The 21,178-nt window shown below is 44.0% G+C and overlaps 1 protein-coding gene across 4 annotated transcripts in view; it reads left to right on the top strand.

Annotated features, from left to right (window-relative positions):
* The first annotated feature begins 45 nt into the window (after positions 1-45).
* The window catches only part of COQ4 (coenzyme Q4), a 29,112-nt gene continuing 7,979 nt past the window's right edge, over positions 46-21,178 (top strand). For 2 of the 4 annotated variants that reach the window (XM_054997880.1, XM_054997883.1), the window contains exons 1-6: positions 46-115; positions 3,838-3,933; positions 6,623-6,789; positions 12,431-12,527; positions 15,506-15,608; positions 16,991-17,120. In XM_054997880.1, coding sequence (XP_054853855.1) covers positions 3,845-3,933; positions 6,623-6,789; positions 12,431-12,527; positions 15,506-15,608; positions 16,991-17,120 — 586 coding nt within the window. In that variant the 5' untranslated portion in view covers positions 46-115; positions 3,838-3,844. Of the gene's footprint in view, positions 116-2,784; positions 2,840-3,837; positions 3,934-4,049; positions 4,114-6,618; positions 6,790-12,430; positions 12,528-15,505; positions 15,609-16,990; positions 17,121-21,178 lie in introns of those variants that run through there. The other 2 variants (XM_054997881.1, XM_054997882.1) reach the window with 2 other exon arrangements.

The raw sequence follows: 21,178 nt of genomic DNA, 5'->3' as shown, positions 1-21,178 counted from the left end.
GCCATGTTGGGTGCCCCGTAAATACCGTCCGTCCGGAAACCAGCGCTCTGACATTGAGGGGGTGAAGAAAGAACGCCGGTTCGAGGTTCTTTCTCTTTGGGGAAAGTTTTGGCAGGTAACCGCTCGCGTTGTTTTCTTACTCAATGAAACCAAGAACCAGAGACGCAGTTCCCGCCTCAAAGGGACACGTTGAAGGCTGATTCGGTGGCTGTTTACTCGGAAGTAAAAGCCACATCTAGGGCTGACTCCCAAGTGGGCGGGGAGGTTGTAACTGCATTGATATCATGGAGAGATGTTTGAGTCTCTGTTCTTCTAGTGAAGTCCAAAGGACTTCAGGGAGTGCGTTTTATGAATTTTACAGTGCATAAAGCCCTTTAGGACGAAAATTAGGAGAAAGAGGCTGCTTCCACATACATTGGATAATGCACTTTCAACGCTCTTTACTGATCATTTGGAATTGGGTTTTCGTGTGTGAAACAAAAAATCCACCACCAAAGGATTTCTAAAGTGTATTGAAAGTGCATTATTCAACATGTGTGGAAACGAACACAATTTTGCATGCGGCTTAAATGTAAAGGAACCAGTGGACGAGAGACTAAGCTGTGATCCTGGAAGTCTCTGGTTCCAAATCTCGGCTCTGTCAAGTCGCCTTCTATGTAGAGAATAGCACTGGCCTCTCTTACTGGGCTATAGATCAAGATGGGTAGCTGTGTTAGTCTGTCTGTAGCAGTAGAAAAGAGCAAGAGTCCAGCACCTATAAAACTTAACAACGTTTGTGGTAAGGTATGAGCTTTTGTGAGCCACAGCTCACTTCTTCTGCAATTGCAACTGATAACAAAGCTCAAGACAATGCATCCACCTGGACTGAATCGAGACCTAGGCTTCCTGTCTTATTACCAATGCTGATTTCTCCACACCCACTACCCCTCTGCATACCCCACCCTATCCAATCATGCCTGCCATTGTCATTCACTGGCTATTATCATTTGGCTTCTGTAATCACTCCACTCCCCAATATATAAGGATAGATGCACTCACATTCTAGCTGTATCTGAAGAAGTGAGCTGTGAGTGAATCACGAAAGCTCATACCCTACCACAAATTTTGTTAGCCTTATAGGTGCTACTGGATTCTGTCTCTTTTCAACTCTTATAGGGCTGTTGTGCTGAGATAATGTATGTGAAGCACTCTGGATACTGAAAATCCTATATGAATGTTAAGTCCTATTTCTTTTGTATATAGAATATTTCATAAGAGACCTGGACAGGAATGATCCATTGAATAATTCTTGGATCTTTTGATTAAATGTGCTCTATTGGGGGGAGGGGTTATTAATAGTGGGGCCAGAAGCAGGAGGGACCATCTAATTAAACAAAACCACTTTTGATGCCAGTCACAGCTGCTGGCGAAACATCAGGAACTACAATGCCAAGACCATGGCTATGGAAAATCCACAACTACCAAAACCACTTTTGTTTTTAGAAATAGTGCTACTAACAGGAGCTTCATGTTCCCCAAACTCAAGAAAAATTTATTCATTTCAAATGTGGCACTGGAGACAAATAAGTGGGTTCTACATTGACTCAAGCCTGAATTCTCCTGCGAAGCTGAATTGACAAAACTGAGGCTTTGGTACTTTGGCCACATCCTGAGCTGACAAGACTCACGGGGAAAAAACAATAATGCTAGGATAAGTGGAAGACAGTAGGAAAAGAGAAAAACCCAACATGAGATGGCTTGACAAGGAAACTGAGAGACCTTGATCCAGGGCAGTTTAACACGGATTGGGAGAAGCTGAAACAATATTTGGTGAAAAAATGGGAGATGGGAGGAGAACTGTGGCAGTTTGAAAATTACTGAAATACAATAAAAGAAGAGGGAGGTGACTTTACCGGGGGGTGGAGAGTTAAATGAGAATTTCTAAGCAACTATTCTATTTGACTATTATATATAGTATTAAGTGATAGAGGTGTTATTATAAGAATTATAAGGATAGAAACTAACTAATTTCATTTCTGGCAGATAATTGTATAATGGAGAAATTATATAATCAAAATGAATGAACATAAGTAAGGTGGAAAATATATATATATAGTAACATATAGAATATAAGTTAAATTGATTGACTTATGCTGAATGTATATATGGGTTAAATTGATTGACTATTTTTGGTAGACAGTTGTATAATGGAGAAACTAGATAATTAAAATAGAATGAAGATAAGATATGTAGAAGGAAGTAAAGAGTAACATATAGAGTATAAGTTAAATTGATTGATTTATACTGAATGTATACATTGTTTATAGAAGTACCCAAAGTTATGTAGAATGAGGGACTGTTTGTCCCATATTGAAGACGAGATTATAACGAGTAAGATAGAGTATAGAGTACCAAAATTAGCCAAATGATTACTACTATTAAAGAATATATGCCAGGAATGTATTATCTAGTTGAACAGAGATAGCACTGTGTTATAATAGATAAGCTTAGAAGAGAGTGAAAGTATATGTTTAATAGATAAAATAAGTTTAATAAGATAAAATGAGTAGGGGGAAAAACGGATAAGGGGTTGGAAAACTGTTGGAAGTCAACAAAAGGGGGGGGAAGGGAGGGGGTTAGAATTGGAATATTTAAAGGAAATTGATTGCAATGGATATTATAATGATTTCTAATCCAATAAAAAAAAATTTTTTTAAAAATGAGATGGCTTGACTCAGTAAAGGAAGCCGCATCCTCCAGTCTGCAAGATCTAAGCAAGGCTGTTAACAGTAGGATGTTTTGCAGGTCTTTCATTTATAGGTCACCATAAGTCTGTCTGTCTCATCATACGGTTTTCAAGGTAAGAGATTTGCGGAAGTGATTTACCATTGCCTTCCTCTGTGCAGTACTAACCAGGGTTAGTTGAAGTGACGTTGTCATTGTCTGTGAAAGATCTGCTAGTATCACCTTCCACTACTGCTGCTGCCCAGTAGCTAACCTTCAAGAATTCCTCTACTCTCATCACCACAGCAACATTCAATTCTCTTCTGCTGATATGACCGTTGATTCCTGAAGGGAGTGGATGCATCTTAGTCTGGTGTCCGTTCTGCGTTGAGTGACTCTTCCAGGAGTTTAGACTCTTGATCAAGCCTGTCCTCCTGACGGTGTTGCTCTCAACTTCAGTGACACACTCAAACCCCCTCGCTACATTAAGGTGTATATTCAAGAGAAGGTGCTGGAGGAGAATTTTGCAGATACCATGGACAGCCAAAAAGACAAATAAATGGGTACTAGATCAAATCAAGCCTGAATTCTCCATAGAAGCCAAAATGACAAAACTGAGGCTATCGTACTTTGGTCCCCTCATGAGAAGACAAGATTCTCTGGATAAGTCAATAATGTTAGGAAAAGTGGAAGGCAGTCGAAAAAGAGGAAGACCCAAAACGAGATGGCTTGACTCAATCAAAGAAGCCACGCCCTCCAGTTTGCCGGATCTGAGCAAGTCTGTTAACAATAGGACATTTGGGAGGGCCTTTATTCATAGGGTTGCCATAGGTCGGAAGCAACTTGACGGTGTATAACACACACACAAGTCTATAGTATACTAACAGCTGAATTCACACATGATTGTGCATGGATCTTGAGTTCACACTAGATGGTGCTCTCCTACCCTCTTGCTGGGCTGCTCTATTTCGTTCTTGTTGCACTGGGAGGGACACAGCCAGGAAGACTAAATGGGGCTCTTCACAAATCCCCTAGTGTAACACTCTGTTAGCATTTGCATTTGAAACCAATACAAGATTAATGCAGGTTGAAAATTCATTTCTCAATCCATCTGATTTCCTTTCTTGGTTTTAGGAAGAAGATGGTGTTCTTGCTGACCAGAAGGACTCAGAAATTCCTGCCTTGTTTAGTAAATTTAAGAAAGGTTAATCGTTGCCTCGTCACAGGCAAGTTACTTTCTGTCTCCTTAAAGGTGCTACTGGACTCTTTTTGATTTTGCTACTACAGACTAACACGGCTAACTCCTCTGGATCTTTTCCTCTTGTGTTTGCCAGCCACCAGGTGGGGGGGCCTGGTGATCGCCTGGAATTGCAACTGATCTCCTAACTGCAGAGATGGGTTCCCCTGAAGGTAATGGCTGATTTGGAGGGAGAACTCTGAGGCATTATACTCCGCTGAGGTTCCAGCCCTCCCCAAAACCTTGCGTCTCCAGGCTTTACCCCCAAATCCAGGAGTTTCCCAAAGCAGAGTTGGCAACACTAAATTTTATTCATAATAATCAAGTTGTTTAACTTCCAAACTGTAAATTACTCTGTCTTGTAGGGATACTGATCTTTAATGCTTGCCCCTAAGTATTATTCTAGAGAGCTAATGAATCGCATAACTTAAACAACACGTGCACATAGACAAAACAAATGACATAGTTACAGTTTCCAACTGGTACCAGGGAGATCCAGGTTCAAATCTCTCTGTAGGGAAATGTATACTGTATTTGCCTGAAAGTAAGACTATGTTTTTCCTTTGTGTACATACGTCAAGATGGGTAGCCCTATTAGTCTGTCTGTAGCAGTAGAAAAGAGCAAGAGTCCAGTAGCACCTAGAAGACTAACAAAAGTTGTGGTAGGGTAGGAGCTTTCGGGAGTCATAGCTGAAGAAGTGACCTGTGGCTCACAGAAGCTCATACCCTACCACAAATTTTGTTAGTCTTATAGGTGGTACTTGCCTCTTTGTGTACATTACAGTTGTGTGTGGCAATAAACATCCTTTAAAAGGGGGAGGGTGTCATCAATTCACAGACATCCTTTTTCCAGTAAGTTTCATTTCTTTTATGGAATTCAACTATGAGAGCTATGATTTTTAGGGAAAAGGGGCAGATGAAGAGAGGAGCTCTTTCAACCTTCCCTCTGAACATTGCCTCCCTCCAAACTGTTTTTATATCGTTTGAAGAAAAATGTCGTGGACTGATTACACTTATCTGCCTAACCCACCTCACAGGACAGTTGTGAATAGAAAGCGGAGGAAGGACAAGCCACAGATGCTGCACAGATCTCCTTGGAGGGAGAGTGGGCTAAAAATATGTGAGGAGCTCAGAATTTAGTTGAGATATTCAGAATTGTGAGGCAGCAAAGAATTTAAAAGATCAGAATGAATTTGCATTGGGAAAGAAAATAGCGATTGGTATTCAAAATTCTATGCTGCGCAGGACAGTTTATCAAGCAATCTTGGGCAGTATCACATCCATGCAAGCCTCCCACCCTATAGGCAGTTGTTGGCTCGAAGGTGGACAGAGAACTATCAGTGGGGGCACAACCCGAGGGACATCGCCAGCATTACCATTGGGGAGGATTTGGAAACTGATTTCAGGTAGCACATTATGGGGTACTGTTAGAGGGTGTGTGCTGGAGACACCAAAACTGCATCCTCCAGTGCAATCTATGCTATTACTTGCCAACAATATCCTTTCTTTGGCAACCTGAGGACACAGAGGTTACTCTGTGTGCAGAAAAGGAAATACCCATTTAATATTTTAAAAAATGTCAATATTCAGAAGGTAGGGGAAACCATTTCCATTTCCCGGGACACACTTTCTGCTGGATGTGAAAATCTCATTTTTTTTTTAATTGGCTGGATCCGCACAGATTTTGCTTTGCCTTGGCTTTCAAACTGTAGCAGGTTTTTTTTTTTAAGCATCTGTAGGGTGTTGTCTTCTAATTGTCTGATTTTGAGGCTTTCCTTCTCCTTGGTATAACAAGGTCAGATTGGTCATTTATCTTCCACTAAAATTTCCTGGAGGCCAAATGCCCTTGAGGGCCACTGGTGGGAAGGAGCACGCGGAGCCTCAGGCACCCCTTGGCCTGGACCCCTCATCAGCAATGGCAGTTGTTATCGGCTCATCTCTGGCATTGCTTCCATTTGAGGGGATGATGTGGTAGGTGAGCTAAGGCCCATCGTCCGCTCCACCGAGCAGAGTGACCCTGCAGTGCTAGGTTGTGGCCCATTTGCTGCTGGACCATTTTTCCTTTCCCAGGGTGCTCCTGTTGGGATATTCGTTCTGTTGGAGTTAATAGGTTGCTTCTAAATTCTGCTTTGGCTGCTTTTGGTGGAGTGCGCTTGACTCCTTCACCATGGACATCGGTGAAGAGCAAAAGGAATTATTTAGAATCAGGGGTCATTTCGTAGAAAAAGAGCGGCAGGAACTCATTAGCATGCCACACACCCTGACCTCACCTATCCTGGCTGTTTTGGACCCAATCCTGGCCATTCAGGGCCAAAATTGGACCCAAAATAGCAAAAGGGGGCTGAAAATGGCTGAAAAGGGGCCCAAAATGGTCAGAATTGGGCTGCTGCTGAGCGGGAGAGTGATCCACCACCCATCAGAGGCCCAATCTGGGCCGTTTGGGGACCAGTCCTGGCTGTTTTAGGCCCAATCCTGGTCATTTTGGGCCCAATCAAGGCCAAAACGGGCCCAAAATGGCCGGAAGTCAGGTGGGCAGGGCCACCTGACGTGACCTCTTTGGAGAACTACCGGAACTGCGTTCCTGCGCGTTCCCTTTCAAAATGAGCCCTGTTTAGAATCCACATATTCCCTTGTCTGATGCTACTAACCCTTTGCCCTCTGGGGCAGTTTTTCCTCAGGCAGGAGATGCCAGCTGTGCCACACTGCCCAAGCATCAGCTGCTGACAGCCCCAGGGGAGAGGAAACATCTTATCCGCTATATCCAGGCCACATCCCGACCAGCCCTCTGCAGAAAGCCCTGCTGGCTGCCGGCTCAGCGTGTATGGCTCTCTACAATCCTTACCGGCATGGTGAGCTGCAGCTTTATAGAAGCTAAATGGAAACTGTAGCATTGCCTGGCCTCAACCAGCATCAGGGCCTCTTGGTGCTGGCACCAGCCTGGTGAAACAGTCTGAGTGATTCCGCACACGTTGGATAATGCACTTCCAATCCTCTTTATATATCATTTGGAACGGATTTTTTTGTGTGCGGAACAAAAAATCCACTTCAAACGATTGATAATGTGCATTGAAAGTGCGTGTGTGGAATCAGCCTCTGTCTGCCAAAACCCAGGGTCAGCAAGATCTATTATCTTTTCGCCAGGCTTGCAAGACTGAAATGTTCCACCAGGCATATGGTTGAGGCCAGGGCTTTTTTTTCTGGGAAAAGAGGTGGTGGAACTCAGGACCACACAATGGTGTCACTTTGGGTCAGCTGGAACAAGGGGGGAGTTTTTAAAAGTTTAAATCACCCTCGGTGAAAATGGTCACATGGCCGGTGGCCCCACCCCCTGATCTCCAGACAGAGGGCAATCTCAACTCCCCTCTGTCTGGAGATCGGGGCGGGGCCACCGGCCACGTGACCATTTTCAAGAGGTGCCAGAACTCCGTTCCACCACGTTCCAGCTGAAAAAAAGCCCTGGTTGAGGCATGTGTGAGCCTTCCAATGGGTCTCCTCTTGGGGTGAGGGTTGTGTAATCCCCACCCTGACCTTTTCCATTGGTTGGACCATTGCTGCTCCTCCTTCGCCCACCCCATAGAATGTCTGATTGGGGGTTGGAAATATGAGCCGCCATCTAGATCTGTTTTAGAACTGTTATTATTGAACTGTCTAATTATGGTTTTAATGTGAATTTTATTGTAAATTTACTATTGATGTCATCCGCCCTGTGCCCGTTTGCCAGGAGGGTGGACTATAAATGTAATCAATCAATCAAAATCAATCAATCAATAACTTGATTAGCATCCACTACAAAAGTCAGAAAAGCCTTGCTGTATCCGACCAAAGATTCATCTTGTCCAATGTCCTGTTTCCCACTGACTGGCTGCTTTTAGGAAACTCTGAAGTTGCTGTTTAATTGAATGTTAATTGAATATGTTGCCATTTAATTGACTTGTTAATGACTGTGGTTATTGGAGTGTTGTTAGATTTTGTATGAAATTTAAGAATATTTATTATGGTTGTCTATGTGAGCACTTTATCACTTTGCACTTTTGAGCAATATTAACCTTTGTAATTTATAAATTCATATTTGGATAGCCCGTCTAAGAGTCGTTTGGGAGGGGATTTGTTACCCCTATTCCTCCGGCTGTAGCGTGTCCACTCCTTGTTTTTCATATTTAGTACTGGGGGAGCCTCTCTTTTTTTTTTGTTAAACTCTGAAGTTGGACATGAAGGCACCAGTCCTTCCAAGTTGTTTGTATCCCAGATGTGTTATTCACAGGTACACTTCATCTTTACAAGGAGGTTCCATTCTTAGCTGTCATGGTTAAGAGCTGCAGTCAGACAGTGAATTTCTGTAATCTCTTACAAGACTGGTAGAACCCCTTTGTTGGATCAGGCTAAAGGTCTGGGTACTCCACAAGGCTAGGTGCTTCTCACAGTGGCTCACCAAATGCTTTCAGGAAGCTCACCATCATGACATAAAGGCAACAGCCCCCCTTGCCATGTTTGCCTTTCAGCAGCCAGTATCCAGAGGCACACAGCTTTAGCAGATTCCATTTAGCCAAGTTATCGAATGACTATTGATAGCCCATTAGTGACGAAGCACCTGTAAATTCGTCTAATTGCTTTTAAAACTCGTCTTAGCTATCATTTTGTGGCATGAACCCTGTATGTTAATTTTGCATCAGCCGGCAGTGAGCAAGCCTTGGAGTTCCACAGCACTCTTCCTCAGGAAAGAGAAAAGTAGGGGAGAGAGAAAGATATTTCTGTTAAGGGGTATAGTGGAAGCCCCATCTGAATGGTCTGACTGTCTTAAGATGATTTAGGGAGGTCTTTGCAGGCTCCTTGGGTTAGTTCGTGCCCAGGGCAAAAGGCCTTGGGTACCGGGGGGCCAGAAGGACCCCGTTTTCCCTTATTCACATCTGCTTGAATTTTTTGTTTGGTGTGGCATCTGTGAGCTTGGTTGCTGCAAGTGTGAAGTTACCTGTGAATTTCACACATCATTGGAGTGATGAGGAAATCACAGGTCTCTAGAACAGCAGCTTCTCTAATTGTGTTCTAGGATTTCCTGGGGTTCCTGGGAAGCAAATTAGGAACACCACAGTGAGAAAATCGATAACAGCAGACAGGCTTCTTTGAATGAGAATTTAACCACAGCTATCAACCTTTGCCAGCAGTGTGCAGACATGGGAACACTCTGGGACTATGGCTGATCACACAAAATGGTACACAGCGCTCCTTTTGTCTCTGATCTTATTCAGATTAGGTTACTGTTGGAAAGCTCAAACCGGTATAAAAGGCAGCCGCGAGATTGCTGACAGGCAGAACTTCCAGCGACCTGTTTTGCTGGTTCTGAAAGAACTTCAGTAGCGGCTGGTTTTGCTTCCAGGCACAATTCAAAGTCCAGGTGATTGCCTATCAAAGCGCAAAGTGCCTACGGTCACCTTCCTCCTGCAAACGTGCCCATCGCTTAAAACCCACTTCAAAGCTTCTTTTATGTTGTCCCCACCTTCAGGGCTAAAGAGAAATAAGGCACGGGAGCACTGGAGACAGGGGGCTTCCTTTGCTGCAGCACCTTCCAGCGGCAAGTCACGTGGTGCCAACCTTGTTGAGGTTTTAGGTGCCAGGCCAAAAAGAGATGATTTTATTTTCCCAGGCTTTTTGCTGACCCCTCCCCCCCCTTTGTCCTTGACTATTTTTAGTTGCTCTTAGTCGCTTTAATTGCATTTGCTGGAGAGCTGCTACCAGTTTAAAGTCCTACATGAGACGGATTATATCCTGTGTCTGCTCACAGAAGGTCCCAGATTCACTCTCTGCAAGCTCCAGTGAAAAGATCTTGGAGTACCAAATCTTCCTATTTTGAGATTCTTTCTCTGCTCAAGCCTCTGGAGAGCTGCCAGTGGCAAACAAGATAGACCAGTGGTCTTACTCAACATAACCCTATTTTGTATGTTCCTGTCCATGACATCCACGTTTACTGCATTGTAGTGTGATTCTGGCATTTCCCATGACAGTCCGGAGGTATTCAGCTGCCACAGTTTAGAGCCGCAGTTTAAAACAAACTCCTGGGGAACAGGGACTGTTTCCGGCCTTTGGCGGTTCCCAAAGTGACGTCATTGTGCGGTCCTGAGTTCCACCACCTCTTTTCCCAGAAAAAAGCCCCACATAGCTCTTTATATAAACATGAAAAGAAATGTTTAATAGTAGCATCTCGAGCAGCATAGCCGTATTCTGTACCAGTTACTGTGGTGGAGAGTGGAATCAAGTCATAGCTGGCTTATGGCAACCACTAGTGGGGTTTTCATGGCAAGAGACTAACAGAGGTGGTTTGCTGTTGCCTACCTCCACAACCCTCATCTTCCCTTGAGGTCTCCCATCCAATTATTAACCAAGGCTGACCCTGCTTAGCTTCTGAGATCTGAAAAGATTGGGCTTGCCCGGTCTATCCAGGTTGGGGTATCAATTACTAGATTCTGTTTTGATAGGGAATTTCGGAAAATCGGTCAAGAAGAGCCAGGCTGCCTCCTGAATCTCACACCAAGGGAAAAAAGAAGTGAAGAGGCACAATTATGAAAATGTTCGTAATTTACATATATACACCAACTCCAATTACAAAATCTACAGTCACTACAAGATAAACGCTCAAAGTCCCAGTAACAGTCAATCTTTCATCACAATGGGTAGGTGTACAGTTCATACAGGTACAAGCTGTGAAGTGACGCGTTGTCCAAGGACAGCGCTCCAAGTTGGTAAGTGGCAAGGTGAGTTGATGGCAACGAGTACAGATGAGAAATATATTTCAGATCAATGCTGAGATTACATACACTGCAGTGACCGCAGGAAAAATGGCCTGTAGGAAGGTCATTTTCCTCCGTCATTTCTCTAAAGTCAGAATGCACCAACAGGTCACGCAGGCTCTTAGTTCTCCGATAGCCAATTTGAGGTGGGTCGTCACATCCAGGTAGATTACTAAGTATGTTCCAATTCTTTCTGATGACATTGGTGATGGCTGATGATCTGAAATATATTTCTCATCCGTCCGATGGCAAACCGCTTTACTCTAGGTCATTCTCCACATGCAGCACCTCCAACGTCATTTACCTTCTTCAGTGTAATTGTGGTCTCCTGTATGTAGGATGCACTACTCGCCCAGTGCGCCTTCGTATCCAGGAGCACGTTTCTAGAATTAAGAACCACAATCTGGATACACCTCTTTACCAACATTTTCATTCGGTACATATGTCTGATAGAACCTTTAAATTTTCGGTTCTAGAGACTATACCCAGACCGGGCTATCATCTTAAGGCTCTTCTCCAAGCCGAGATTAGATGGATCTTTCGGCTGGACACTATGATTCCTCATGGTCTCAACCATGATATTGATTTCTCGTCCTTTTTATGAGTTATGTCCTTTATTGGTCTCCGCCTAAATAAGTCCTTGTATATTTCCCTCTTGTTCCTTGTTGCGTCTCGTCTTCCCTTTGTTTCCCCTCCCCTCTTTCTCCCCCCCCCTTTTCCCTCCCGTCTTTTCTTCATTGTGTCTCCCTTGCTGCTTTTCCTGGGAAATGATATTGTAACTTTAGAAAATCTAATGTATGTACTAATTGATTCCAATTAAATGGGAATAAGTGCAATGGGACTTTAAATTGATTTGGGCGTGTTCCATCTAACTAGTTAAATGGAGGGAAAGGATTTGGGAATCCACTTGATTACCTATGGAGCAATTGATGAAGAATGGTGATTGAACTGAATTAATTTTCCTGCTGTTGTAAGTAAATGAACGGTGTGTGTTTATGTAATATTGTTGTACCATTGGCGTGATATTTGTAGTATTACTATGTATTGTCAATTTCCGACATTGTGGCCTGAAGAAAGACATTTTTGGTCTGAAACGAGCGAAGAAATTGCCGGCTCGTACTCGTTGCCATCCACACCTTGCCACTTACCTACTTGGAGCGCTGTCCTTGGACAACGCGTCACATCACAGCTTGTACCTGTATGAACTGTACACCTACCCATTGTGATGAAAGATTGACTGTTATTGGGACTTTGAGCGTTTATCTTGTAGTGACTGTAGATTTTGTAATTGGAGTTGGTGTATATATGTAAATTACGAACATTTTCATAATTGTGCCTCTTCACTTCTTTTTTCCCTTGGGGTGTTATTCAAGTGGAAGTGGAACCCCCCCCCTTTTTTTTTGTTCTTGCCTCCTGAATCTGCCAATTCTGTTCTCTTTGAGCAGCACAAAACAGATCTGTTACTGTGTTATCCCATGTTTCCCTTCCCTATATTTTGATGTTTAAATCTGACCTCTTTTTGAGGCTGTCATTTTGATTGAATTACATGGCGGGTAAGGCTTTGAGACCTGAAGCAAATGAAATATCTCCCAGGCTTTGTCCACCTTTCCTTTGAAGCTCGATGTTGCGATTGCTTGTTGATTGCTGCTTATTGCAGCTACTCTTCTAATTCACTCTGTTTTCTCTCTTTGGCTCCCCTTTTATTTTTCAGACATGGTGGCCGTTCTTGGGGAGACCACGGGCTACCTTGCCCTGCACAACCTCCGGGAGAGGATGAAGAAAGACCCTGAGGGACATCGGATCCTACAGTATGTTTACCAGGGTTTTCTTAGCCCGTAGCTAGGAAGAGATACTGTTACAGCCAGAGCTTTTTTTCTGGGAAAAGAGGTGGTAGAACTCAGTGGGTTGCCAGCGCAGGGGGCAGCTCCTGGTGGGAGGTGGTGCCCCTGGTACCACATGCACGTGCGCAAAGTGTGTGCACGCTCCCAGGACTGCACAATGATGTCACTTTGGGTCAGCTGGAACAAGGGGGGAGTTTTTAAAAGTTTAAATCGCCCTCAGTGAAAATGGTCATGTGGCTGGTGGCCCCACCCCCTGATCTCCAGACAGAGGGGAGTTTAGATTGCCCTACATGCCGAGGGCAATCTAAACTCCCCTCTGTCTGGAGATCAGGGGGCGGGGCCATCAGCCACATGACCATTTTCAAGAGGTGCCAGAACTCCGTTCCACCGCGTTCCAGCTGAAAAAAAGCCCTGGTTTACAACAGTTGGTGCTGTTTCGAGGACAGAGCATCTATTCGTCCCCAAGGTCACACATGTGAACAAGTTCCCTATGGGCTACCTTAAGCCATCTTTTTTATACTGGGGGAGATTAAAGGCTGAGAAGATAGTTACAGTTTTTTAAGAAAACAATTACATTTATTTTTTTCTCATACATATCTTGTTAATGTACTCATGGCCAAATCCTACAGTTTCAGTTAGCTCTTTACCACATTTTTATGTCACCCTTCCTCCAGGAATCTCAGGGAAGTGCACACAGTTCTCTGCTATTTAGTTTTATCCTCACATTGTCCCTGTAAGGTAGGTAGGAAGAGAATGACTGGCCCAGAGGCAGCCTGTGAGCTTCATGTTTGAGTAGGGAGTTGAATACTAATAAGGGGGCCCACTATATACTGTTGGGTAGGGGTCTTCAACCTGAACTTTTGGGCTTTTTTGCTGGGTAATGGGCTCAGCAGCAATGGAAAGATACAAGATCTTCCACGAAGACAGTTGCTGACCTTTAACTGTTTTATAATTTAAGTGCACCATGCTACAAAACTTGTACTCTATAGACATAAGAACATTGAAAGTGTACTGTACAATTAATACAGCAATAAATACTAAATTCAGAGGAGTATCTGCCTAATACTCTTAACCATTGAGCAATCAAATCATACATAATCCATGTTAAACCATGTTCCCATCCAAATGAATTTCTCACATGCAATTTTATAACATTATTGTAACATCCATCGCCAATACTAGAATGATATCATAAAATTGGAGGTGAGATGTTCATTTGGATGGGAACACTGATTAACATTGATTGTATATGTTTATTGAGGACTCCTTCGGGACTACTCCTCTTTCTTTGCACTTATAAAGAAACAGGAAAGAAACCAACAAGAACTTACAAAGGATTCTCTGTTGTGCATCATGATTTAAAGCGCCCACATGGGAGCGTCATTTTTGCCTTGGCCGTCTGTTTTATTGTGCCCATTTATATATGTATTGGATTGTGGATAGAATTTTGTATGAGAATGTAGTATGAAACTACAGAAGAATTTGTATATTGGAATATATTTATATTTATAAGGATTGTTGTTAACTGCACAGGGTAACTTTAACTTTAAATAACTACAAAACTACATAATTACTTTATATTACTCTACTGTAAGTTTCTTTGGTCCCTTAGGTGTGGTTTTCCACTTTAAATTTAGCATTGATTCCAAGAGAGCTTCTTTGCTTAGCTACTGCTCCTGATGCCAGCTGGGTTTGGCTGGGGGCAGGCACTGCCACCTGCTCCAGTCCTGATCCCAACTGGATGAAGATGGGGGGGGGGCGGGCATTGCACCCTGCTCCACACCTGATCCCAGCTGTGTGAAGGTGGTGGGCGGGTCTTGCCACCTGCTCCACTCCTGATCCCAGCTGGGTGAAGGTGGGGGGTGGGCATTGCCTCCTGCACCCCTCCAGATCCCAGCTGGGTGAAGGTGAGGCAGGCATTGCCACTTGCTCTACTCCTGATGCCAGCTGGGTGAAGGTGGGTGGTGGCCATTGCTACCTTCTCCGCTCCTGATCCCAGCTGGGTGAAGGGGAGGCAGGCATTGCCACCTGCTCTACTCCTGATCCCAGCTGGGTGAAGGCGTGGGCTGGGCATTGCCACCTGCTCCTCTTCTGATCCCAGCTGGGTGAAGGCATGGGCTGGGCATTGCCACCTGCTCCTCTCCTGATCCCAGCTGGGTGAAGGCATGGGCTTGGCATTGCCACCTGCTCCTCTCCTGATCCCAGCTGTGTGAAAGCGGGGGCTAGGCATTGCTACCTGTTCCTCTCCTGATCCCAGCTGTGTGAAGGTGGGAGGCGGGCATTGCCACCTGCTCTACTCCTGAACCCAGCTGTGTGAAAGCAGGGGTGGGCATTGCCACTTTCTCCGTGTCTGATCCCGGCCTGGGCTTCCCTGGAGGGATGGGCTGCCTCATCTGGGTTTTCCTCCACAACAGTGCCCTCTGGAGCCACACCAGGATAGGAAGTGAGTTGTCAGGATCATGGTTAGCCTTTTATATGGTAGGATTTATTTCTTTCTGCGTGCAAGTTGCTGAAAAGCTGCATTTAAAATTCTGACTCTATTTCTGTCTCCTTTTGTTTTTGCTTCTTGTCTGTCTTTAGCAATTTTAAGAATTCCTTCAATCCTCCATTTAGGCTTCTCCTTTCTTTGGCTACTGGAATAGTTTTTGCACATTCTTCCTTGATAATATCTCTGGTTTCTGCCCAGCTATCATAGTATCACAGAAAATGGAAATAGGCATGATATAGTGTTTTCAGCCTTATTCATCTTGGTGAGAGGGATTTAAGCATGTAATTAGGTCTGACTGAAATCAGTGGGAGGCTTATGTTCAGGTGGATTGTGTCCAGCATTTTCAAACTTCTTAAAGATTGCCATCTTCCTTAGATTTAGGGTATGTTTCAGTCTTTAGTTTCTGAAGTCTTTGCCTACTTGATTTCACGGTGCATTCCATCTTCTTTCCTCACAGAGAGCGGCCTCGGATACGTCTTTCCACGCTGGATATCACTGGCCTTCAGGCACTTCCAGAGGGGACGTTTGGCCGGGAATATGTTCGCTTTTTGGATGACAACGTAAGTTTAAGAAATAGGGCAGGGTTTCTGGGAATGGTTTCTCCTTGCATATGTTACGACCCTTTTTATTTTTCAGACAGATTTTGCCTTTAACCCTCTTCTTACACCCTCTGGGTAGATTGTTGCCACCTGGAATTATATTCCAAAATAGTTAATTTAAATTTCCCCTTTTTATAAGGTGCCCAAGCATCAGGCTGCTTTGTGGGACCTTTGTGGGACAATGTCCTGAGGAAAGGAATGGGATATAGGAATAACATATACTCTGGGATGGGAAAAACTTTTATTTTTACAAGAAGCGTATCGGTTTCATATTATTACTCAAGCTTGATGGTTTCAGAGATAGTTCTCAGTTCTTAAAGTTTCTTTACATAGGCTCAGTCACACAGATATACATAAACTTTCTCTTTCAGGTGCACACACAGTTTGCCTTCTTCAGATCACTCACTCACTCAAATGTACATAGACTTTCTTTGAAGTGCACACACAGTTTGCCTGTCTAAACTAAAATCAATATTTCTCTCAGAAATGCATAGACATCCTCTAGAATTGTGTTTTTTCTTATTCTCTATGTTTATTGTTTATTATGTTATGGTGTATAGTTTATAGTTTAAATAAAGAAAATTTAACCATTAAAAAAAAGAAATGCATAGACACCCTCAGGCTGCACACAGCTTGCCTGTCTAAACCAAAAAGCCCCTTTTCTCTCTGCTTAGTAACTAAAAAACAGCAGTTCACTCTGCCCACACTCTGTCATCAACCAGTCATCTCACTCACTCATCCTTCTCTTTCACCCCCATCTGTACCACACCAAGCATTTAAAAACACATACACACTTAAAATCATTATACATAGTATCAGGACTCTCTGTTAAAAAACAATCTTCTAGTCCTCATGGGACTGAGGGGAAAAAACTTTTGCAAATGCTATTCTTGAAAAGAGAGGGAGGCACCAAGATGAGTTGGTGTGTTTTTTTAGTGGCCATCTGGAAGAAGTTTTTTTTATAAAGCTACTTCCTCAAAACTGATACGAGTTGGTTTTGTGCAAGATTTCCAGTGTCTTGATGGCCTTTGACATATTTACAACATCTGTTTAATTGCAAATTCCAGCAGCAAACAGCCAAAGATTATGCCAAGTATATATATGAGCCAATGTGGTGTAGTGATTGGAGAGTCAGACTAAGAACTGTGAGATCCATGTTCGAATCTCTCCTGTGCCGTGGAAGCTGGCTGGGCCACAGTCACTCTCAGTTTCACCTACCTCACAGGGTTGTTGTGAGGATAAAATGGCACAGAGAAGAACGATGTTAAGGCCCATTAGAGAGAAAGGCAGGGTATAAATGAAGTAAATAAATATGTGAAACCTTCCTTTGTTCTGATCGGCAGAGAGTGTCTCCGGACACGAGGATGCCTACCAAATTTGTAGACGACGAGGAACTGGCCTATGTAGTCCAGCGGTACCGAGAAGTCCATGATCTGATGCACACACTCCTTGGAATGCCTACCAACATGCTAGGCGAGTACGGGATGTTTGTGTGGCTGAGTTTGCATGAAGCGTCGTCCACACTACCACACTTTCTGTTCTGCCCCAGTTCCCAAGAGAGGGTGAGGTACCTTGTGAGGTTTCAGATGTGGAGGCTTTTTGACTTAATGCGCTTCTTGCTGCCCTGGAGATCCTCCGGCAAAGGGAGCTTTGACTCTTGAAAGCTCGTACCCTGAAAACCTTGTTGGTCTTCAAGGTGCTAGTGATCTTGCTGTATGACTGCAGACCAACATGGTTATCCACTGAAACTAGCTGAAATCCCCTATCACCTCAAGAGTATGGGTTGTTCCCTTAGGAAAAACTGTGTACCTGACTTGAGGAAAGATCAGGTTAGTGATTGAGACAGGGAAAGGATTTTATGTAGGCGGAAGGTGAGAAAGCGTGATTCAGGCTGCTGCCACGTTGGCTTGTGGCCTGGCAACATCCCATTCCCAACTGAGCCATACAGCAAAGACATTTAAAAGGCTTCGGGGCGGGGGGGAGACATGTAGCACTTAGTTCTGCCCTTTTTAAGATGGAGCTTAATGCTGTTCCCCCCGTCATTGGCTTTGGGTGGGCCATCAACATGGAGGTCCTGCCCACAGCCACCCCACAGTTCCTCCTTTGAAGCAGGTGAAAGGAGAAAGCCCCCAAAGCCTCACAGGTCATGCACAGAATAAGCACAATGTAGTGTGGCCATTTGATTTAAATGCTGTGATATGCTGTTTTCCATTTGTGGGGAAAGCCCTGTGTGATAGCAGTCTCGGATACTTATCAGAACAGGGTGAGAAGTACCAATCAGCTACGTATATAACATAAGCTAGACCTGCTACTAGATTAGCCAACACTGCATATTCAGACTTCCATGTCGGATGCCTGTAATGTTTTGGATGACCGGTGGTGGGCTCATGCCTGCCTCTTTGTCCAGATAAATGAGAGCACCATCTGGGAAAGCAAGTAAGCTAGGAGTCAGGTTTGGGACAGGGCAATATGGGGAGGGGGTACACACATGAAGGACAACGTGGACCAGGGCCGTTTAGCCCATGGCCGGGCCCCTAGGCTTTCAGTATTTTGGGCCCCCTCCGGCACTTCAGTCTTTCACCCCATTACAGCTGACAGACTGACCCTGGTATGGTAGGTATTAGACCGCAGTACATAGCCCTATATCCATTTTGAGGGTCTCCTGAAGAATTCTATTCACAATTTTTAAAATATTTTTATTGTGTGAGTAGAACTCTTCAGGAAAGCACATTTTGGGGGTATAATTGTTCAATACTGTAATATTTTGAAGTGAATAAAATGTTTATTGTTTATTAAAATTTAGGGATAATTGTTTTAATATAAAAGACAATTTGTTTCACTTCAATAAGGCAGCAGTTAATTATCTTTTTAATAGAGGTTATATAAGAGAATCAATTAATTGTAATTTATGTGGGGGTGTGCCTCAGCAAAAAAAAATCACAGGCCTCTAGTCCCTACAGGGCCCCTGGGCTTCGGCCTAGTCAGCCTTATGAATAATACGGCCCTGACGTGGACCAAGATACGTGCTCAAAAATGGCTTTCATATAATGAGCTCCAACTATTCTGAGGGCATTGTCTTGAACACGCACAAAGCTGCCATATACTAAATCATACCGTTGGTCCGTCAAGGTCAGTATTGTCTGCTCAGACTGGTAGCGGCTCTCCAGGATCTCCGTCCTTTCGACTGGAAATGCCGGCGATCGAACCTGGGACCTTCTGCCTGCAAAGAAGATGCTACGTCACTGAGCCATGGCCCCTCCCCCAAACCCTGAAATTCTTGCGTTTTGCACTCAGTGCTCCATTTTGTGCTTAGTAGCAATTCTCCACGTGCATGAGACTCCACTCTAGTTGCTGGGCTCTCAGAGCCAAGCTACAAGTGATGCCTGACACAGGTTGGACGCTTGTCAGCTTCCCTCAGGTTTTGATGGGAAATGTAGGCATCCTGGTCTTGCCAAGCTGTAAAAACAGGACACCTACATTTCCCATCAAAACTTGAGGGAAGCTGACAAGTATCCAACCTGTGTCAGGCGTCACTTGTAGCTTGGCTCTCAGTTGGCACGGCTCAGAAGGCAGGATTGCTGCACATAATCACCTCTACCATGCACGGACACAGTGTTTGCAGCGGGGATGGGGCTGCATTGGGTGGCAGTCCCCTTTCACCTACTTTCACAAAGGAGCCGTGCCCTGAGTCACCAGCTGGTTGTGCTGGAGGAGGAGGTGCCCGCATAGCCTTTGAAGCAGGGCTGGGAAATGTGGGGTATGGAGGAGAGGGTGGATGTTGTGTAATCAGCCATTTTAAGCAATCATGTTTGCGGCAGGGAAAGGAGTCGTCGTTCCCGTCTTTGCCCTTTATCTCTTCATCTGTATCGTTGAAATCCTGGCTGAAATTGCAGAAGGCTCCGTGCTCCTGCAGAGTCCTGGCACTCTGGTTATTTTTAGCATTCCATTCTGGCAGGCTAAGACACCTGACCTTTCACATACATTTATTTCCTTCTTTTTGTGCCATAGGTACTCACTGCCGCCCCCCCCCCACACACCAGCAGTTCAACACTCCACAGTGGGAAGTAGAGAGCTGCAAGGCTCTTGTCTATTGTCTTAGTTAAAGCCTAACTTTTTATAAGTTTCTAGCCTGTATAGTAACAAAGAAGAATTTAAGGTAATGACAGCAGTTTCCCTGTCGAGGGGTTGATGTAGAATGTCTCTTCTAGTTGGCAAGACTTACTAGTCCTGAAGCATGAACACACATGAAGCTGCCTTATGGTCAGGGCTTTTTTTCTGGGAAAAGAGGTGGTGGAACTCAGTGGTGGAACTCAGGACTGCACAATGACGTCACTTTGGGTCAGCTGGAACGGGGGGGGGGTTAAAGTTTAAATCGCCCTTGGTGAAAATGGTCACATGATCTCCAGACAGAGGGGAGTTTAGATTGCAATTCTAAATCTAAATTCCCCTCTGTCTGGATATCAGGGGGCGAAGCCACCAGCCATGTGACCATTTTCGAGAGGTGCCGGAACTCCATTCCACCGTGTTCCTGCTGAAAAAAAGCTCTACTTATAGTGAATCAGACCATTTGGTCTCTTAAGGTCAGCATTGTCTATGCAGTCTGGCAGCAGCTTTCCAGGGTCTCAAGCAGAGGTCTTTCACATCACCAGTTACCTGGTCCTTCCTCCTGGAGATGCCAGCGATGGGACATGGTACCTTCTGCATACCAAGCAGATGCTCTACCCCTGTGCCATGGCCCCTCCCCTTGTGAATGCTGTTACTCTGTTCAGTAAATCTCAGGCATTTGATAGCATGATTTGATTGACTATATCTTCATCTGTTTGCTCATGCACTCACACACACATTAATATGTAACAGTTATAAAGAAAAAAACTTTTTTTTAAATTTTGGGACTGTGCATATGTCATAGTAGAAGCATTCCTCTTGTGTAAGAGAGGGATGCTTTTTCTGAACTGCTTGGTTTTAACATGCCCACATGTCATAGTAGGTGCCATCTCAGAAGAAGCATTCCTTTGCTGTGTAAGAGAGGAGGAATGCGTCTTGTAAGATGAAAGGATGTCTCTTTTGACATTTTCCTCCATGTGCGAGAAAGAGAAATGCTGCCTCTAAGAGGATTTCTGCAATCCATGAATTTCTAAGTACCGTAAGATACTGTGACAAGATCAGGCTAGTCGAGCCTTCTAGGGCTGCTCTGAGTATTGTAGTTGTCATTATTAAAAAGTACATTTTTTAAAAAAATCTCTTTTTTTGGCCATCTTTTATTACCTAAAAATTATTTACATTAGCAGTGAGTCAAATGGAACATAAACGATATGTCAAGTTGACACTTCTTAACATTAATCAGTGGATCAAGCAGACCATAAATAAAAGAGGGTGAAAAAGAGGAAAGTCAAAGCTGGTTACTTTGACCCTCTTCTTAACGCATTTCTACAAGCTAATGCTCAAAGGTTAGAAAAAATTAAATCCCCTGCTGAAAATAGTAAATGGAATCTATTCTTCCTAGGCCAATCAATCATTTGGCTAAATTATGG

Source organism: Eublepharis macularius, chromosome 14 (assembly GCF_028583425.1).
Source record: "Eublepharis macularius isolate TG4126 chromosome 14, MPM_Emac_v1.0, whole genome shotgun sequence".
Taxonomy (NCBI): domain Eukaryota; kingdom Metazoa; phylum Chordata; class Lepidosauria; order Squamata; family Eublepharidae; genus Eublepharis; species Eublepharis macularius.
This window is presented reverse-complemented; position numbering and strand designations above follow the sequence as displayed.